At 37.1% G+C, this 19152-nt stretch overlaps 1 protein-coding gene across 1 annotated transcript in view; it reads right to left on the bottom strand.

Annotated features, from left to right (window-relative positions):
* Window positions 1-19152, bottom strand: part of ACVR2A (activin A receptor type 2A) — a 147799-nt gene that overhangs the window by 6400 nt on the left and 122247 nt on the right. The window contains exons 5-9 of the mRNA XM_036744942.1: window positions 18819-18962; window positions 16327-16470; window positions 14153-14298; window positions 12451-12565; window positions 9428-9566 (exon numbers count right to left, since the gene is read on the bottom strand). Coding sequence (XP_036600837.1) covers window positions 9428-9566; window positions 12451-12565; window positions 14153-14298; window positions 16327-16470; window positions 18819-18962 — 688 coding nt within the window. The remainder of the gene's footprint in view (window positions 1-9427; window positions 9567-12450; window positions 12566-14152; window positions 14299-16326; window positions 16471-18818; window positions 18963-19152) is intronic.

Genomic DNA, 19152 nt, shown 5'->3' on the forward strand with positions numbered 1-19152 from the left:
TTCTCCAATATTAGTCAGGCTTCACACCTCTATTTCGTAGTCCTCACACAAAATCTTACAAAATACACATACACGCGCGCGCACACACACACACACACAACACAAATCACCTCAAGTACATCTTTCTGGTGCTTGTTTAAAAACAAAAAACTATTTCTGGGTACTATTTTTAACCAATAGGAAATATTCAATAACTAGCCTACAAGTACTGTGAAACAAAGAGCATTATTCACTTCTAGATCACTATTTGCAATATAATGACAGTGAGTAATCTTAATAACCAAAAACATGTACACATATTTGGAAGTATATCTCAACTGACAAGTTTAAACAAATATATGCAAAGCTGATATAATCACAGAATCTTATGTGGTAAAAGGAATCTAAAAGGTCATCTAGTTCTGACTGATTCTTAGTGGTACCAAGTATGACCTTGTGAAAGACTTGAGTGGGCCTCAGTTTCCTTATCTGTAAGGTTGCTCCTGCTCCAAAGCCCATGAAATCACTTCACTGCCTAATCTATAAAATGGGGATAATATTTGCCCTATCCTACAGTACACAGAAATCTAAGTTACCACTTTTAGTCGAACCTTGTTATACCAGTGGAGGACTTCCACAGGATCGCTGGTAGCCATCCAACTTCTATTTGAATTTGACCATGTCCAGTCATAGGGTGCTCAATACCCGACAACGCAGCTACTCTCGTGTAGGACGTTTCTATTACAGTTCTTCCTTACAATCACCTGAAATTTGCTTCCCCATATTTTCCACCCACTAGTCCTATTTCTGTCCCCTGGAGCTATATAGAATAAGTTTGCTCCTTCATAACAGATCTTTAAATGTATGAAGACTAATAATGTGTCTCCTCTCATAATCTTCCCTTTTCCAGAATAACATTCCCAGTTCCTTCAACTCTTCCTCAAAGGGCATATCCTCCTCATCTTTTCCAGAGTCTCTGCCATCTTGGTCACACTCCTCTCTGAATGCTCTCTAGTTGGTCAATGTCCCTTACAAAAAGTGGCATCTATAACTGATTATAATACCTCAAGCATCTACAGAATTAATTTTAAAAGCTTTTATTAAGTGCTTACTTACGTGCAAATGTGTAGTTAAGTACATAGCACTGGGCTAAGCTCTGAGGATAGGAGCAGAAAAGCAAGCCAGTGCCTGCTCTCAAACAGCTCACATTCTGATAGGGTACACAACAAGGTAGACAGAAAGGTTCTATGATCTGGACAGAGCAGCTAAGGAAAGAGTAATGCATTTTACTGAATGTCATTTAATAACCATACTCATTTCTTATGTGAAAAAATTGGCAGTGCCAAAGACTTTGATGGTGAAAAACTTTCTTTTCTGGGTCTTCAGTTCCTGTGGCTGCTATGCAGGCAAGGGACAGTACCCACAGATGCAGGACCAGACTGAATCTTAAGGGCTAACTGGAATCAGCCTAGATAGCTGGCCTAGGGATCCCGGGGTTCTTGGGCTTACTTACAGACAGTCCAGCATTCGGACAACTGTTGGCTTAAAGCAGGGCCAATTATTCCCAAGGTTCTTTCTTTGGTTTAGGGTCCTGAGCTATTTTCACCTGGGTTTGAGAAGAGGTGGTAGCTGAAATGGTAGCACTAGTTTGACTTGCCTAGCATATGCTTCCTTGTGTCTCAGAGTACCTTGGTGCTGCAACTCCCTGCGCTTGCCTGACAACTGGAAGCAATTGGTGGGGATGGGAGCCCTCGATTCCCAGCTGTCACTTCTCTGATCTATGGCTGTGGGGTCTGGCTGCAGTGCCAGTGGACTAAGGGTGGTCCTGCCACTCCCAAGGTTCTAGGGCTTCTCTGCTCAATCACTGCAGGTAGTTGGTCACCAGCTGGTACCAGAGGTGGTAAAGCAAGTGTGCCCTTTATCCACAACAACTGCTCCCCTCAATAATGGTTATGGAGCCTAAGCTAGAAAGGCAAGGGGTTAGGGTTACTTTCCTTAACCTGAGCACTGTATTTTTATTATTGTAGCTTAGAAGTACATTTTTTTTAAAAAGATATCAATGAACTTCTTGGAGGATCTTTAAAAATCAAGCGAATTTGGAGAATTCTGTTAGTTGATACATCAGGCTAAATTTACATCTAGCTGGGCAATGCAGCCTCTATTTGTTTGCATAGCTATCTTCCCATGCTAAGAGATTTAGTGTGGAGAGTATTATCATATCTATTAAAGGGTATTAATAATGGTTGAGGAAAAGCAGATATTCTGAGAAAGCAATGGAGGTACTTTGAGTACCTGGTACTCAAAGGGATCTTTGAGCTCAACATTTCACAAGTTTGTGATCTGCAACAATGAGATGGCAATCCATCTAAGCCTGTCCAACCTATATGACTCTTACATGTCTTCCTAAAAATCTGTCACAGGATCTATTCCATGGCTTTCCTCACTCTCTCTTCACACTGGATAGGGGTCATCTTTCAATCTCACCATGTGAGCAGCCTACTTTCTCTGTCATACAATTCCATAAGAACATCCTTTATACCTGTTTTTGGTTCTCTGTTGCAGCCTGCTCACCCACACCATGAATTTTTCCATTTCCCCTCTGTGTGATACTCAGTGTTAGCACTTTGAAGGCAGTGATGTTTCAGGTCTCATTTCCATACCATAAAGGTAGAATGTTTTTGTTTTAAACATGGGCCTTTGCAGCTATGGGAAGCCTGGGGTCAGTAATAGGGTTTTACAGTTCCCCAAAACAAATGAGTGACTAGATGAATGAAGTATTTACCAAGTGTTTACTAAGCACTCACTATGCTATGCTAAGCTCTGGGCATATAAATAGTGAAGTAAAAAAAGTCCCTGCACTCAAGGAGCTCACATTAAAATCAGGAAGACAAGACATACAGAAGACTCAGCTGCAAATCAGAGGGAGAATCCCATGGTTCTTAGGGTGTAGCAGCAAAGCAGATTGTAATGCTTCTTCCTTAATGTCATTTCCACGGATAAAATCATATCAGTTTCTGATGCTGAACCATTTAACAGTGCCAAAGACCTGGATGACAAGAACCATTTTTATGCATCTTCGATAGATGTGGCTGTGGAACCAGTAGGAGCAGCTTCCAGGCTGAATCTCCACCAGACTTGCTTCCCAGGCTGATGGCTAACAGTACTTGCCTAGAAGCAGCATCATTCCCAAAGCTCCTACATTCAGAATTCTGAGCTGTCTCTTCCTCCTGTTCAGTTCTGGGCCCAGTTCACTGTCCATTTGGATTATCACAGATTTACATACTACTGGACAAACCTTTTAGCAACATCCATTCAGACACATGTTGAAATCTGGGCAACAGACTTTCTTCAACTACTTGGCCTTTCCCATGTGAATAAATGGGCCAAACATCCTTGAGTGATTGCAGATCTCTTCCACCAGGTCCTGAATTGTCTTTGAGTTTAATGCAGCCAACACAGTGTCATCTGCCTCTTCCCTACCGCCCCCCAAAAAGGCTTCTGGAGGACCTCATTTTTCACAGCAAATTCCTTCTCTACCTGGACTCTGAGCTGGATCTTCTCCAACATAGTGGCAAATACTTTCAGTGAGCATACATTAATCTTGTTTTATGCCTCACCTGATGTTTATTATTAGAAAGTCATTGAGCAAGGTTATTTCTATTGTTATATCTTCCAAGGGATCCTGAATGAAATCTTGTTGCAAAACAACCATGGAGTGAAATGCTTTTTCACAATCAACAAATACAATAAGCACAATGGGACCTTATATCCTTTTAGTCAATTGTGAGATGGTAAAGAACCAGTCCATCACGGAAGATGTACAACATTCACAGTGTTGTACAAAAGGCAGCAATAAAAAACATCCTAAAGAAAAAGAAGAGCAAGAAAGCAAAATGGCTGTGTGATGAGGCTTTACAAATAGCTGAGGAGAAAAGGAAAGTGAAAATGAAAGGAGAAAGGGAAAGAAATGCCCAACTGAATGCAGAATTCCAGAGAACAGCAAAGAGAGATAAATACATTTTCTTAAATGAGCAATGCAATGAAATAGAAGAAGACAACAGAATTGGGAAAGACAAAAGATCTCTTCAAGAAAATCAGAGGTATTGAGGTAACATTTCATGCAAAAAAAAAAAAGACTGGTATGATAAAAGACAAAAATGGAAGGGACTTAACAGAAGTAGAAGAGATTAAGAAGAGGTAACAAGAATATATAGAACTATAGAATTAAGATCTTAACATCACTGATAATCATGATTGTGTGGTTACTGATCTACAGCCACATTCTGGAGAATGAATTCAAGTGAACCTCCAGAAGCATTGCTAACAATAAGGCTAGTGGAGGTGATGGAATTCCACTTGAGCTATTTCAAACCCTAAAAGATGATGCTGTTAAAGTGCTGCACTCAATATGCCAGCAAATTTGGAAAACTCAACAGTGGCCACTGGATTGGAAGAGATCAGTTTATGTCCCAGTCCCAAAGAAGGGCAAAGCCAATGAATGTTCAGATTACCACACAACTGTACTCATCTCACATACTAGCAAGATTATGCTTAAGATTCTGCAAGCTAGGCTTCAGCAACATGTGAAATGAGAATTATCAGAAGCGCAGGCTGCTTTTTAGAGAGGCAGAGGAACTAAAGACTTGCCAATATTTGCTAGATTTGGAGAAAGCAAAGGAGTTCCAGAAAAACATCTACTTCTGCTTCATTGACTACAGCAAAGCCTTTGACTGTGTGGATCACAACAAAATGTGCTAAGTCCTCAAAGAGATGGGAGTACCAGATCATCTTACTGGTCTCCTGAGGAACCAGCATGCAGGTCGAGAAGCAAGAGTTAGAACTGAAGATGGGATAACTGATTAGTTTAAGATAAGGAAAGGAGTACAACATATTGTCACCTTAATATTTAACTTATATGAAGAGTACATCATGCAAAATGCCAGGCTGGATGAATCAAAAGCCAGAATTAAGGTTGCCAGGAGAAATATCAGCAATTTTAGATATGCAGACAATACTACTCTGATGGTAAAAAGAGAATTAAGAAGCCTCTGGATGGGAGAGTGTAAAAGCTGGCTTGAGGCATAACATTAAAAAAAGACAAAACCTAAGATCATGGCAACTGGTCCCCTCACTTCCTAGCAAATAGGGGCAGAAGAAATGGAAGCAGCATCAAACTTTATATTTTGGGGTTCAAAGATCAATAGTGATCTAAATTAAGAGTCTCCCTTAAGCAAAGCTATGGCAAATCTGCACAGCATACTAAACAGCAGAGACATCACCTTGCCAACAAAGGTATGTATAGTCAAAGGTATAGTTTTTCCAGCAGTAATTTATAATTGTGAGAGTTGGACCCTAAGGAAAGCTGAGCATCACAGAACTGATGCTTTTGAATTGTGGTGCTGGAGAAGACTTTTGAGAGTCTCTTGGACAACAAGTAGAACAAATCAGTCAATACTGAAATAAACTAATTCAGGCTATTCATTGGAAGGACAAATACAGAAGATAAGGGTTAAATCCTTTGGCCACAAAATGAAAAGAGAAGGTCCACTGGAAAAGACCCTGATGTTGGGAAAGACTGAAGGCAAAAGAAGGGGACAGCAGAGAATGTCACAGATACACAGATAGTGTCATGGAAGTAACAAACACAAGCTTGGATAGACTTCAGGAGATAGTGGAGGATAGAAGTACCTGGTCTGCTATGGTCCATAGGGTCACAAAGAGCCAGACACAAGTAAACAACAATTTGTCCCTTCCTAATTCCTCATCAAGACAACCCTTATTTAATCTTCAGATGACTCTCACAACCTTACAGAGATGGGAGAGTAGGCATACAGGTTAGGAGCTGCTCTTTCAATTACCTTATAAATAAAGTCTGAGAATTTTTTTCATGCTTTTGGTATTGTCCTCTCCTTTATACCTCTCGTAAACTGGTCCTTCAATGCCCTCACACTTGTATCACCGCCACTAACACAGGTCTCTTCTATATATACACCTAATCCACTTTAGCTGTTCTTCCTTATTGGTTCTCTTTAGTGTTATTCCTACTTCTTCTATAATAACAAGAGACTGACATTAGGGTCCAAGTATGGTGGTTCCATTATCCCTGACAAAGAAAAGTGTTTATTACAATAGTTTTTGCAAATCTCTTCCATTTTTCTTGTTTGCAATCCTTTCCATTTTTATCCTTCAATTCTCTTGGGCTTACTTTAATTAGTTGGTTATTTTATCAAGCTTTTTTACATTGGTTTTATCCTCAGTTGCTTGTTCATAATCACCTTCTTCATGAAATTTTATAGGCAAATTTATATCCTCATCTAGTGTCACCTTCGGGAACCATCTCTCTCTCTTTGGTAAGTCCGTTTACTAAATCATTTTCTGGATCCTTTTGGTTTCTTTATTGTAGTAATTCATTTACTTCTAGATAAATTCACTAACTTCTAGATAATTATTACAGTCGATTCCAATGTTAATTTCTGTTGTTTATTTCTCCTTTTTTACTTTCAGTAGCTTATTTAAATAATACAAAATTAAGTTATGTCATCTTCTGGTTACTATTTTTTATTCTTGCTTACTTATAAATTCTCTTCTTATCTCTGACTCTCCAATGGTCTTACTGTGCACAAAGTTGATTTAGAGTTCCAATATTATATCTTTTTCCTGTATGTTTAAATGTAATCAACTCCATTATTTGTGGTATTATTTGGTGCCTGCCACATCCGGTGCTTACCAATTATTGTTTTTCATTCTCTGTCATATAGAACCATGAGACTTCACTCTGATGTCCAAGTCTTCAGTCTTTCACCTGATCTCACACATGCCCATTTATTTCCCATCATCTTGCCTTTTCCTACCTTTTTACTAAAGTTAACAAGTATCAATGTGTGTATCAATTGGATTTAACACGATTTCTCTACCACTCTCTCCTGTGACACATAGTGACCAACTATCTTGTAACTTTTGGGTCCATTATAAAACTCATCCACCCGCTCTTGTCTTTGCTTTCTGAGGTCTACCTGAGTTGTCATTCCTTTAACTGAAACCTCCTCCTCTCTTCTGCTTTCAGTTATATAAAGAAAGTCAAATCGATGTGCTTCTGCTCCTCCAGCAACATATCTACTTGTTGGTCAAGAGGCAAGGACTTTGCATTTAGCATGCTTAATTAAAGAGTACAAATTAAAGTTTGTTGACTATGGAAAATCTAGTGATTTTCAGAACCCTCTGCCTCCTTTCCAATCATTCTGCCACTGCCACTGCAGAAGCAAAATGACAGCCATTTCATTTTTCTTTGTTTCACAGGTTGTCACATCCAAAAAGAAGCTTAATCACCAGGTGGCCAACCTCCTGGTGATGTGCCTCTCCAAGACTCTCTAAGCTGGTCCTCAGAAAACAGGCCATATCTGAAGTCTTTCCAGCATGGTACCACCATGCCAGGGTCAGTGCTCTGCTGGCATGGCCTTCAAGAACATAGGGTCACTTCCACTTCATAAGGAAGCATCAGAGTAGACCATTTAAGTTAAATATTTACACTGCTGAACCACCAGGAAAATATTTAAAATGGGGGCGTGCGAAAAACCATTAAAACAGTTTTACAAAGTGCTTCAAATGGCAAGAAGAGTAAAGTAAACAATACGGCTTCTAGTCTGGATCCTTTGGCCAACACAAACATTTCTCTTACTGGTTAGGTTTGAAGAGGCTTTTGCTACAGGCATTTCTAAGGATAAGATTTATGTGACCATTAAGATATCTGGATATGTGTAAAGATCTAAGCATAAAGGAGATCTAATATATGTTCAATTTAACTAAGTATACTTAAAAAAACAGAGAGATGTCTAGTTTGGAGAAACAAATGTGGATTGTTACCCTGGTGACAGCTAGAGAAACTAGGTACCTTCAAGATATTAAAGGATTTCTAGTGCATACCCCATAGCTGAAATAAACAAGAGGACCCAAATAAACAAGAGGACCCATGCAATCCAACCCAATTTGCTTTCTTTCTGTTCCTCAATATCTTATCTCTTGTCATCCTATTTTTGCACTGGTCATTCCCCATAAACTGGAACGGCTACCTTCAAAACCTCTACTTCATATCCTCTTAAGATGTAGCTCAGACACCATCTTCTGCATGAAGTCTGGATTCCTGATCTCCTAACTGCAAGGCCCCTCATTCCCAAACTCCCACATATTTAATTTCTCCCTCTTTCATATTACACACACACACACACACACACACACACACACACACAATACATGTGTGTATATATAGATATATATCTATATGTCTATATCTATGTATGTGTGTATATAGATACAGACATAAAGATACAGATATATGCGTATCTATATATGTATTTGTGTTTATGTTTCTGATTCAAGCATGGTGATGGCATGCCTATAATCCCTGCACCTGAAGAAGGCTGAGGCTGGTGGATCACTCGAGCTCAGGAGCTCTAAACAAGAATGTGCTAAGATGAGCAAATATCTCCACTATGTCCAACATCAATACGGTGATTATGTCAAGTCTCTGGAAGCAGAGGGTCACCAGGATGCATAAGGAAGGATGAGCCAGCCCAAGGAGCAAACAGAATGGATCAAGCTTCTGTGGCCACCAGCGATAGGATCAAGCCCACTGAGTGGCCACTTCCAGCCTGGGCAAGGTAGGGAGACCCAGGCTCCAAAAAGCCAAAGGGGAAAAAAAACCTTTTATATTTATGATACACACACATATACACGTATATATACATATACACACACACACACACACACATATACACACACATACATACATACATATATGTATATGTATATATATAAAGAATGTGTACACACACTCACATCTATATACATATATAGTATATGTGTGTATAAGCGTGTATATATATGTATATACATATACATATATGTATGTATGTATGTATTACATATATTGTCTCTCCCATTAGAATTTAAGTCCACTGCAAGTAGGGACCACTTCATTCTTTGGACTTGTGTCCTCAGCTCCTAACACAGTGTTTGTTTGGTGCTTGATAAATACTTGTTGAATGACTTCCCCATGGGACCCAAAAGCAGCAGTTAACATACCGCTAGCACCCTATATCTGACAAGAGCAATTGCAAAGGAAATGTCTCACAAACCAGTGCCTTTGGGTCACAGCTTCCTAGACCATGTAACAAGCAATGACATTAGATTTTAAATACCTATATTATGGCTTCAAGAATAAGCTCAACAAGCATTTATTAAGTATCAACTATGTGCTAGACACTGTGGTAGGCACTCAGGGTGGAAAGACAGAAATCAAACAGTCCTTGAACTCAAGAAGCTTAAATTCTGAGGGGAAACACCATTAAAACTGGCAAGTAGCAATAAAGTAAATATTATATCTAAGTTTAGTTAGTTGGACCACACACTTTATACTACCTTCTTAAAAAAGACAGACAAAACTTTTGCTTACCATCTGCAGCAGTGCAACGGGAGGCAAGTTCCCACAGGACTAATCCCATGGCATACATATCTATTCTCAAAAATGCATCCCTTTGAAAGTTTATAGCACCCTCTAAAACTTCTGGAGCCATATACCTTCGGGTACCAACCTGAAAAAGATGTTGAAAACAAACAGCATTTGTTCATTAGTGTTTTTGAGCTTTAATAGGTAACACTTCCTAATTGGTCAAGAACTCCTAAAACTACGTTAATTCCCTTTCATTAAAATTTCTGATCCTCTCAGTCTCCTAGAAAGGAATGGGATAAGTTGAAAGAATATTGGTTTGAAGTCAAGAGGGCCTAGGTTTAGATCTCAGCACAAACACTTAATCTTCTACGTCACTATGGGCCAGCACCTAACCTCTCCACCTCAATTTTCTCCACTTCAAAATGGTGATAATACATACACTAAGTTCTACTGACAAAGCTTAACTCCTTCCCTTCCCTGAAGAATTATAAGGGCCTATAGGAAAGAAATGTTGGGTATACTAGCAGAAGAAGCTGATGTGTCAACAGGTTTTGATGAGCCATGGTGGGCTTTGTTTTATGTTTTTAATTTTTTAAAATATCTATTACAAAAAAAACCTCATTGGCAGGTTAGAAAAGATGTATTAGGAAATGAATGTGTTATAAAAACAACAGAAATTAATAAAAACAAAAGTAACAGTAATGGTTTTCGTCTTTTTTCATAGTTAAGCACTTTATAAAGCCATAAAGTATGATATGAACGTAAACTACTGGGGTTTTTCTTATCCTGACATTGGGTACAGAAAGGGCTGCTGCTCAATACAGACCTGAGAGAAATAGAATGCCTTAACTTAAAAATTCCTCTAACAAGTTCTTCTAAAAAATCTTTGGGAGGAATATGATTATTTTCCAAAAGCATAAAAACAGCTGCAATATACAAATAATGCATTTAGCAGTATGAACAAGTCAAATAAAAGGAAATATTTTTAGGTATCTAGTTCACCATCCAAAAGATCCCAAGTTAGAAAGCACATCATTCTAATTTTATTTAGTAGGGTAAGGGGATAAAGGGGAGGTAGGTCAACAATGGAGCTACTCTAATGCCTTAAGTATCCCTAGTCATTCTTTTAAAAAAACTTTTTAAGATGAACATTTGCTTTCTGTCCTTCTTACCTGCTTCCCCATTTCCAATAAGAAAGCAAGAGAAACAAGACCCCTGTTGCAAAAACAAATTCCTGTTTTGGCCATGTGAAAAAAAAAAGTCTCAATGGGTAGCCTGTTTCATCATAAGTCTTCTGGGATTGTGGTTGTACATTGTGTTGCAGAGAGCTGTTAAGTCAAAGTTCTTTATCCTTGCAATACTACTATTGTGTGTTCTCCTGGTTCTACTCATTTCGTTCTTATTACTTTACACTCCATATGTCTGAAACCATCCCTTTCATCATTTCTTATTCATCACATTCATATTGTTCAGCCATTCTCCAATTGATAGGCACCTCTTCCATGACCAATTCTTCGCCATTGTATATGGCTCCTTTTCCTCTTTCTCTGATCTCAACTTAATAGTTTTGGGGGCATAGTTCAAAAGTGCTTTCCAACATGGCTAAACCAATTCACAGCTCTACCAATAATGAATTAATATATTCATTTTCTCACAGCCCCTCAGCATGTCATTTTCCCCCCAATTCTGACAATCTGAGGAGTATGAGATGGAATGTCAGAGATGTTTTAATTTGCATTTCTTTATCAGTGATTTAGAGCATTTTTTCCTAATCCTATTGAGAGCTGTGGTTCTTTCTCTGAAAAGTGCTTGTTCATATTCTTTAATTGACCATTAACCAATTGGGGAATGGCTTATAAACTTGAATAAGTTCTCTCTAAGTCTTAGAAATAAAGCTTTTATAAGAGAAACTTGCTGCAAAGTTTGTTTTTTTTCCATTTACTGCTTCTCTTCCAATTTTATTTGCTTTAGTTTTGTTTGTACAAAACCTTTTTTTATTTTATATATTCAAAATTATACATTTTACCTTCTGTGACCCTCTCTACCTCTTATTTATAAATTCCTCTCTGTCCAATGATTTGACAGGTTAATTTCCTGGCTCATCTAAATTGTTTATGATGTCACTCAATTGTCTAAGTAACGTAGCTATTTGCAGCTTACCTTGGTATACAGGGTGATAAGGTCTAGAACTAGTTACTGCCCAACCGCTTTCCAGTTTCCCTAACAGTATTTGTCCAGTAGTGAGTTCCTGCTCCTGTAGCTAGGATGTTCATGTTTATCAAATACTAGGCTATTACATTTGTTTGTTTTTGTACATTGTATACGTAATTTGTTCTACTCATCAACCTCTCTATGTCTTAATTAGTGCTTAACACAATATCTGGCATATAGTAGGCACTTAATAAATGTTTACTGATTGACTGAGCAATTAACCAGGACCAAATCTTTTACGTAAGTAGTGCTTTATAGTAGTTTGAGATCTCACATGAAACCTGCTGAAACAGCAAGGGAGGTTTTATTTTTTAATTTTTTTAAAATGAAGATAAATTATATAGTATCTTCCTCTGTCAAGTTTTAAATATAGATATATTCACATCTATCTGAGCAGATATGCTTAAACCATTCAAGGACTGCAACAACTCTATACCACGGTATTTTTTTTTGCAGGGCGGAAGGCAGGGCAATTGGGGTTAAGGGACTTGCCCAAGATCACACAGCTGGTAAGTGTGTCAAGTGTCTGTGGCTGGATTTGGACTTAGGTCCTCCTGACTCCAGGACCGGTGCTCTACTCACTGCGCCACCTAGCTGCCCCGCTATACCACAGTATTAAAAAAGGGCATGGCTTGAGAAAGCTCACTGCATGACCTTTTAAGTACATTCACCTTATTCCAAAGACTAATAAAAATAACAACTTTTTAAGGTCACTGAAAAAAACATACATAGTACCCATGGCATGTTATGTGACAAAAACAATGGACAGCCAATTTATGTAATTATTTTAAAAAATACTTTGTCATTCTTCTCACCTGTCCATGGGTATCACCTGCAGACTTCCCTGCCTCGAATTTTAATGCCAAACCAAAGTCAGCAATACAAGCTGTAAGATTGTTTTTCAACAACACATTCTTGCTCTTGATATCCCTTTAAAATAAAAAGATAGGCAAGTTACTTGAAAAAAGTTCAAACAAGTTATCTGACCCTAAGAGTAATAGGAGCATCAAAAATAAAATTAGAAAGTACAAAATTTACAGAGATGAAATAAAGCTTAACCTGAAAACAAGTAACAATTATAAATTACTATTCTTAAACTGACTAATTAAATGAAAGCATTCCTTAAAGCAGTTTTGTAATGAGAATTAAAGAGTCTAAGTTCAAAAACAGTTGTGCTGCCCTGTGTACATTTTTTCTAAGCCATGCTCACTCTCCATCTCCAAACTCCTGGGTTAGAATAAGTATATTCCTAAAGTTACTATGTTCCAGGTTCATATTCAAATAAGCACCCATGTAAACAACCAAAAATCACCACTGGGTGAGAGATCAGAAAGAGTTAAAGTAAGCTCATTCTGGATCTTTACAATCTTTCAAAAGACTCCCTACTATAGTTACTCTTGCCTTCTTTTTCCCTAAGTTTAATTTCAAGTTCCAGTTGCCTGTGATTTTTTTTTAATTTTATTCACAAACTAAGGTAAGCCCTAATTGGATTTATTAACTCGGGGATCTTACAGAGCTCTAGCAGATTCACTGACCACCAAATTCCCTTATCTCAAAAAGCTCTTCTGAGTCTAAAAGGAGGGGGATTAAACTAAATGACTTGTAAGGTCTCTTCTGTTTTCAACTCAAAGGACCTATAATCCTCTAGTCATATGCATCCATGTAAGTACACAAAGTAGGATGTGCAGGAAAGTCACATATGCAAAAGACAGAAATATGTAGGGAGATGAGAGAGAAAAAGAGAGACAGACATAAACATACATGCTCTTAGATGAAGTCCCCCAGAGATTTACTCCTTGAATAGCTTAACGGAGTGAAGGAGGAGCTATGATGGATATCAAGTGGAAGAGCAGGACATTAAGAAGAAATGACCCTTCACTTTAGAGAGGAACAAACTAAGGCCCAGAGAGGCTAAGTGACTTGCCCAAGATCACACAGGTTTTAACTATCAAAGGCAGGATCTGAACTCAGGCCTTTCCAAATACTTTTATTATGACTTGGCACAATCATAAATAGGACAAGTGTCTGCCTCTAAAAGAAAAAAAAAATTATCCAAACTGAACATCATATTTGAAGGCAAGTTAATGGTTTCGCATAGAACAGGAATATTTTGCAGGTCAAAGTGGTCTTTCATTTCTGAAAAGTGTTTGCTATGGAGACACTATTGATTCAATCAGTGTTTTTCTAGACATTTGGCTGGAAAAATGTTTATATGATTCGGATTATCAGAGAAATAATTAGAAGTTTTTACAATTTCCTTTCTTAAATGCATCTCAATATTCCTAATTTATATTTTTCAAGCTAAAATACCAATTTCTCCCTTTTTTTGACAGAGCAAATACATGTTAAATTTATCTAATTTCTGAAAGAAAAGTTAGGAAGAAGAAAGTAAAATTCATTAACAAGGCTAATGCATAATTTACTCAAGATACTTTTGAACAAAATTGAGAACCAACTTCAAAAGTAAATATAAATCAACTGCTTCCTATAGTAAGAATAACATATCACTTTATCTACCTGTGTGATATGGCAGGTTTGTGACCATCTTTTAAACCAGGTATATCCTCATGTAAATATGCCAATCCTCTGGCCATAGTTTCAGCAATATGGCACAATTCATTCCAAGAGACCACATTAGCCTTAAGAAAGTCAGTTAATGAACCCTAAAGGGGGAAAAAATAAAAATATTTCATTTACTTCACATAAGAGATATACCAATATGGAAATTAATTCATGACCTCATCAGTGTTTATAATCCCTCCACTTGTACAAACCTCCCTCTACCCCCGTCCCCAGTCTTCTCACTTTGCATGATTTTGTGATATCAGCACAATCCCCAGGCTATCCCCATCTGTTCTCTCTCTTTCTTGCTTCTCTATGATATAATGAAAACATTCTTCTTTTTTCCCTTGAGAAGTAGGAAAAAGGGAACACCCTGTAAATAATTTTAACAAAACCTCTAGAAAGTTATCGTTTAGCATGGTTTGAATCCTCTCAAGTTTTCACCTACCTTCTTCCATCAGGGATTTAAGATATCAACATTTGGCCTATATCTGGGGACACACTGATTTCTAAATGCTGTACACAGGTATATTAATTTTAGTTCTACTCTGATGCCTCACTACTCTATGGAGGAATCACAGAACCTAGACCAGCAGAGTGCCAACTTAGGCATACTTTACCAAGTACTCATCTGGGGACCCCATGTCTGTTATTTGAACACTAAGGCTTGTTACTAGAAGGATGGCCACCAACTGTTTAATATTTTCAGCCACAACTCAGAAAGATTGTCTAGTAAGATATCAAAGAAGTATAATCTGCCCTAGTCAAAGGACAACCTACACCTTTTAACATCTTATATAGGCACAAACCACCAATTTCTTCTCAGAGTGGGTATAAACAAAACAGTCATATGTGTTTTTTTAAGTGGGTGATGACAGAAAAATTGAAATCCTTACTATTATTTGCAATGATAAGATATACCTAAAATGTTAAGGCAAAAGACCCAAAATGTAAAATCAACAATGATTTAATGAAAGGAATGTTGCACACACAGTGAAAGGTTCAAATTTATAGTCCTAGCTGTGCCCTTAATTACTTGTATGATGACCTAGTCAACTTTTCTGAACTTCAGTTTCCTCATCTCTAAAAAGAGGGATCTGAGCTAGATAACCTTCAATGCCAATGCCCCTGCTGGTTTTGATATATTATGACATAATAATATTGCACATTCAAGATGTTCAATATTAAAAGATATATTTTCTAGACAGAATAACAGGATTCTTGAATAAAGAAGGCAAACCCGTTTGTAGAGGAGGAAACAGTATACACTCTCACAGAGTGTAACAGCTCACAGTTTTGCTAATACAATTTTTTTAGTTATCACAGCATCTTTATGAGTAGAAGACTAGATAATGTCTTCCATATTGTATATGTGGTAAGGCTGAGAAGAAACAGAATCAAGTGTCTTTGTTATTATCTGCCAAAAGTTCTCTCTCCCAATAGACTGAGCGCTCCATGAAGGCAGAGACTGTTTTTGCCTTTCTTTGCATCCCCAGCACTTAGCACAGTGCCTGACATAGAAAATGCTTGTTGACTGACTGGCAGCAGGTCAGTGATAAAGATGAGATGAGAGGCTAGTTTTCCTAAGTTCTATGTTCTAGCCATCAGACTAGAACATGTAGCAAAGAGAAGTCATACTGAATAAAAGGATTCACTCAAAATGACTCATAAGTAATAGATGAAAATTACTAAGCAAGTGGTTATCAGAAGCAGTCACTTGGAAGTGTTCTGAGAGATAAGAGAATGGGAAAACACAAGAAATAAGAAAACAGAGGTTAAAAAAAAAGCCACCTTCTTCCCCTCCCCTATTCTCTAAACAACAAAACACATAAGCATTTTTAATTTTTGCTAATGATACTGTATTTTAATAACATCATCACTATTTTATTAAAACATTATGAAAAATATCAGCTTTTTTCAAATGAATTTTAGGAAATCACCTGCCATATTTCCATTTTCAGAATGTCCATATGTAAAGAAGAGAACTAGTAGTCTGATGGCTCCTAAGAGCTGTCTAATGCCTAAACTCACAGAGGTAGTACAACCTACGTATTCATTGGAAGTGAGTAGTAGTTGAGACAAAGACATTCTCCTTGTGGAGATAAAAGTGAATAACAGGAAATGTTTACCTTTTCATGAAATGCAGTGATTAGCCAGAGATCAACATCAACACTGGTGCCTCGTTTTTCTGCACCAATAAACTGCAATATATTCTCATGTTTCATTCCAGGAAGACTATACACTTCATATTCATTTTGCCATGACTGTTTGTCCTGAAAGAGAAAAAAAAATATTTAATGCAAAAGGTAGAGATGTGTATGTTTGGTAAGCTAACTGATTCTGGGACAAATTCCAAAATGAATCAAGTTGCACTGAAAAAGTTTCTCTTTCAAAAAGATTACCAAAATCCTGACAAAGGTAGAATTACCGCACTCTGGATACCTGCAAAATAGGTATCTCCAAATGCTATAATTAATATGCACAGTTTATAAGTGATCAGAAATGCCTGAATGCTACAATTATGCTTTGGTAAAAAGCTTATGTTTGATACTTAAAGAGGGGAGGAAAGAGGAGTATAGTGCAGAATATAAGTTCCTTCAAGATAGTGATATTTCATCTTTGTCTTTGTATTCCCAGTCCCTAATACAGCACCTGACACCTAGTGCTTAATACATGTTTTTTTATTTGAAGTTAAAGTGAGATATTACTAGCTAACTTCTTATACACATTAGTATGTATTAAGATTCTCTGAAAATGAACATTATGATATTAGTAGATTCATATCAATCTAAACCCAAGAAATACTGGAATTTTAGTACATATTTCTACATGATATTGGAAGATCTGTCACCTACCAGCATGAGGGTTGGGACTTAATCATTCCTAATTCTAAATAACCTTTCTTAAACAACAATAACTTATATGGAGCTTTAAGGTTTACAGAGCCTTAGACACAAAAAAACTCTGTGAAGTAGAAAAGATCCAAATGAAATGCAGTTTTACTGGAAATATTTTTTTTCCTTTCCAAAGAATTACAAACTATATTCCTTCCTAGTGAAATTTTGATAATTACCTGAACCATCAAAATTAAAACAAACAGAGGGCAGCATTTCAGTAAACATCAAAATAGGGTACCTCCATTTCATTATGAAAATAATCTGTAACTAACATCCACTTTGTGAAATGTTAGCTTGTATTGTCTCTAAAAGGACAGAATTATTACCTATAGTATTTCTTAAGCTGGTCATTTAAAAGATCACTGTTACTGCTGAAACCTGTGAATTTAAGCTACTTAACTACCCACAAGCAAATACTAATATTTCTCACGATCATACATATTTATGATGTGGTTGAGACAAGATCAGATTTCAGCCTTCTTGGCTCAAACTGTGAGTGGTACAACCTTTAATATTAGAAAAATATGATGTTTCCTCACATATTACACGTCACAGAACTTGACATGAGGTGGATAAATAAGACCAAAGAAGAGAAATCCAAAGTGTCCCAAAGGCCGTAAGTGCAGTTTTAAGTTTTAACAACTTAATAAGCTTTAAAATGTTAAATACTAAGACCTTTGGGATAGTCTGCATTAAAACAAAGATGCGGAACAAAAAATACACCCCATCCGAAATTATGGCTATCAACATGAGTGGCAAACTTGAGGTATGCTATCTCAGCTGGACTGGAAGGAGTGGTAATGCTGTCCGAGGTTCCTTCTCTGTACTTGAGAATTAGCATTCATTCTCTCCTATGCTCAAGACAGGATCGCGATGCTACATGAACTATCACAGTGTGCCCTTAGTCACTGATGTAACTGAGTAAATCACATACTAGGCACTCTAAAAAATTACTTCTGAACTATTTGAGATCATCACTGCTTGAAAGACATCACAAAGGAAAGATTCTAGCAGTGATAAGTCATGAGTTTCAGCAAAATACATAAAGTCCAGCACAATTTTTAAAGTGGTAAGCAAATTATTAGAGGTTACAGGAGAGTGTTACAGTTCCCATAATCGATTGTTAGCAGAAGAATCTAAGGCTGAATGATTGTGTAAGGCTTGTTTTCTTCTTGGTTAAAGTACAAAAGGGAATAGACAGTAGAGGTATCTTATTCCTCTTGGCATCTTTTGCAACAAGCATACATGCATAGAGTAGACATTTTTAAAAGGATTTGTTGAATTAAATTTTAGCCTGACATTTAAATTCAAAATGGCTATTTCCCTGAAAGCCAACCTACTCTCTTCTCTAAACTGTTTGCTTTTCTGGACTATAATTACACATCTCATTGGAAGAGAAATCTAATTACCAAGACAACAAGATATATTGGGGGCATCACTTTCACTTAGCACTTTTTATTAGCTGAGAACTAAAAAAAAAAATCTTTGCAAGTTTCATCTTACTATAAAGAACAGAGGAAGACTGGTACTGCTGGTTACATTTTCTAGACAGGGAAACAGAAAAACGAATGCTCAACAAGTGCCTTCAGACAACTTCGGGCAGAACCGCCTTGTAAGTTAAAGCTCTTCTGTTTCCAGACCATTACTGAGTTGCACAGGCTACCTGGCAGTCACATGTATTTAAAAATAATATATATAGGATTAAAAATGAAAAATTAACATACCTGTATTGGAAATATCTTGACAGCCACATACTCATTGAGCAACTGAGCTTTCCAGACACAACCGAATCTTCCCCTTGCTTTTATTTCTAATAACTGTAGGGGCTTCAAGCCTAGTAATGGAGAGGGTGGGGGTGGTCCTGGATCCTATAGATAATTTAAAAAAATTATAATAATCTAAATAATCAACATGCCATAACATTAAACTCTGAAAATACATAAGAAAATAGAAATTAAATAAAATAGTAATCTGACAAAATAACACACAGATGACATTAATTAAAATTTTACAGAGATGTTCAGAAGTGAATTCCTCAATTAATAACGATTTGCAGTC

This window comes from Trichosurus vulpecula, chromosome 2, assembly GCF_011100635.1.
Source record: "Trichosurus vulpecula isolate mTriVul1 chromosome 2, mTriVul1.pri, whole genome shotgun sequence".
Taxonomy (NCBI): Eukaryota; Metazoa; Chordata; class Mammalia; order Diprotodontia; family Phalangeridae; genus Trichosurus; species Trichosurus vulpecula.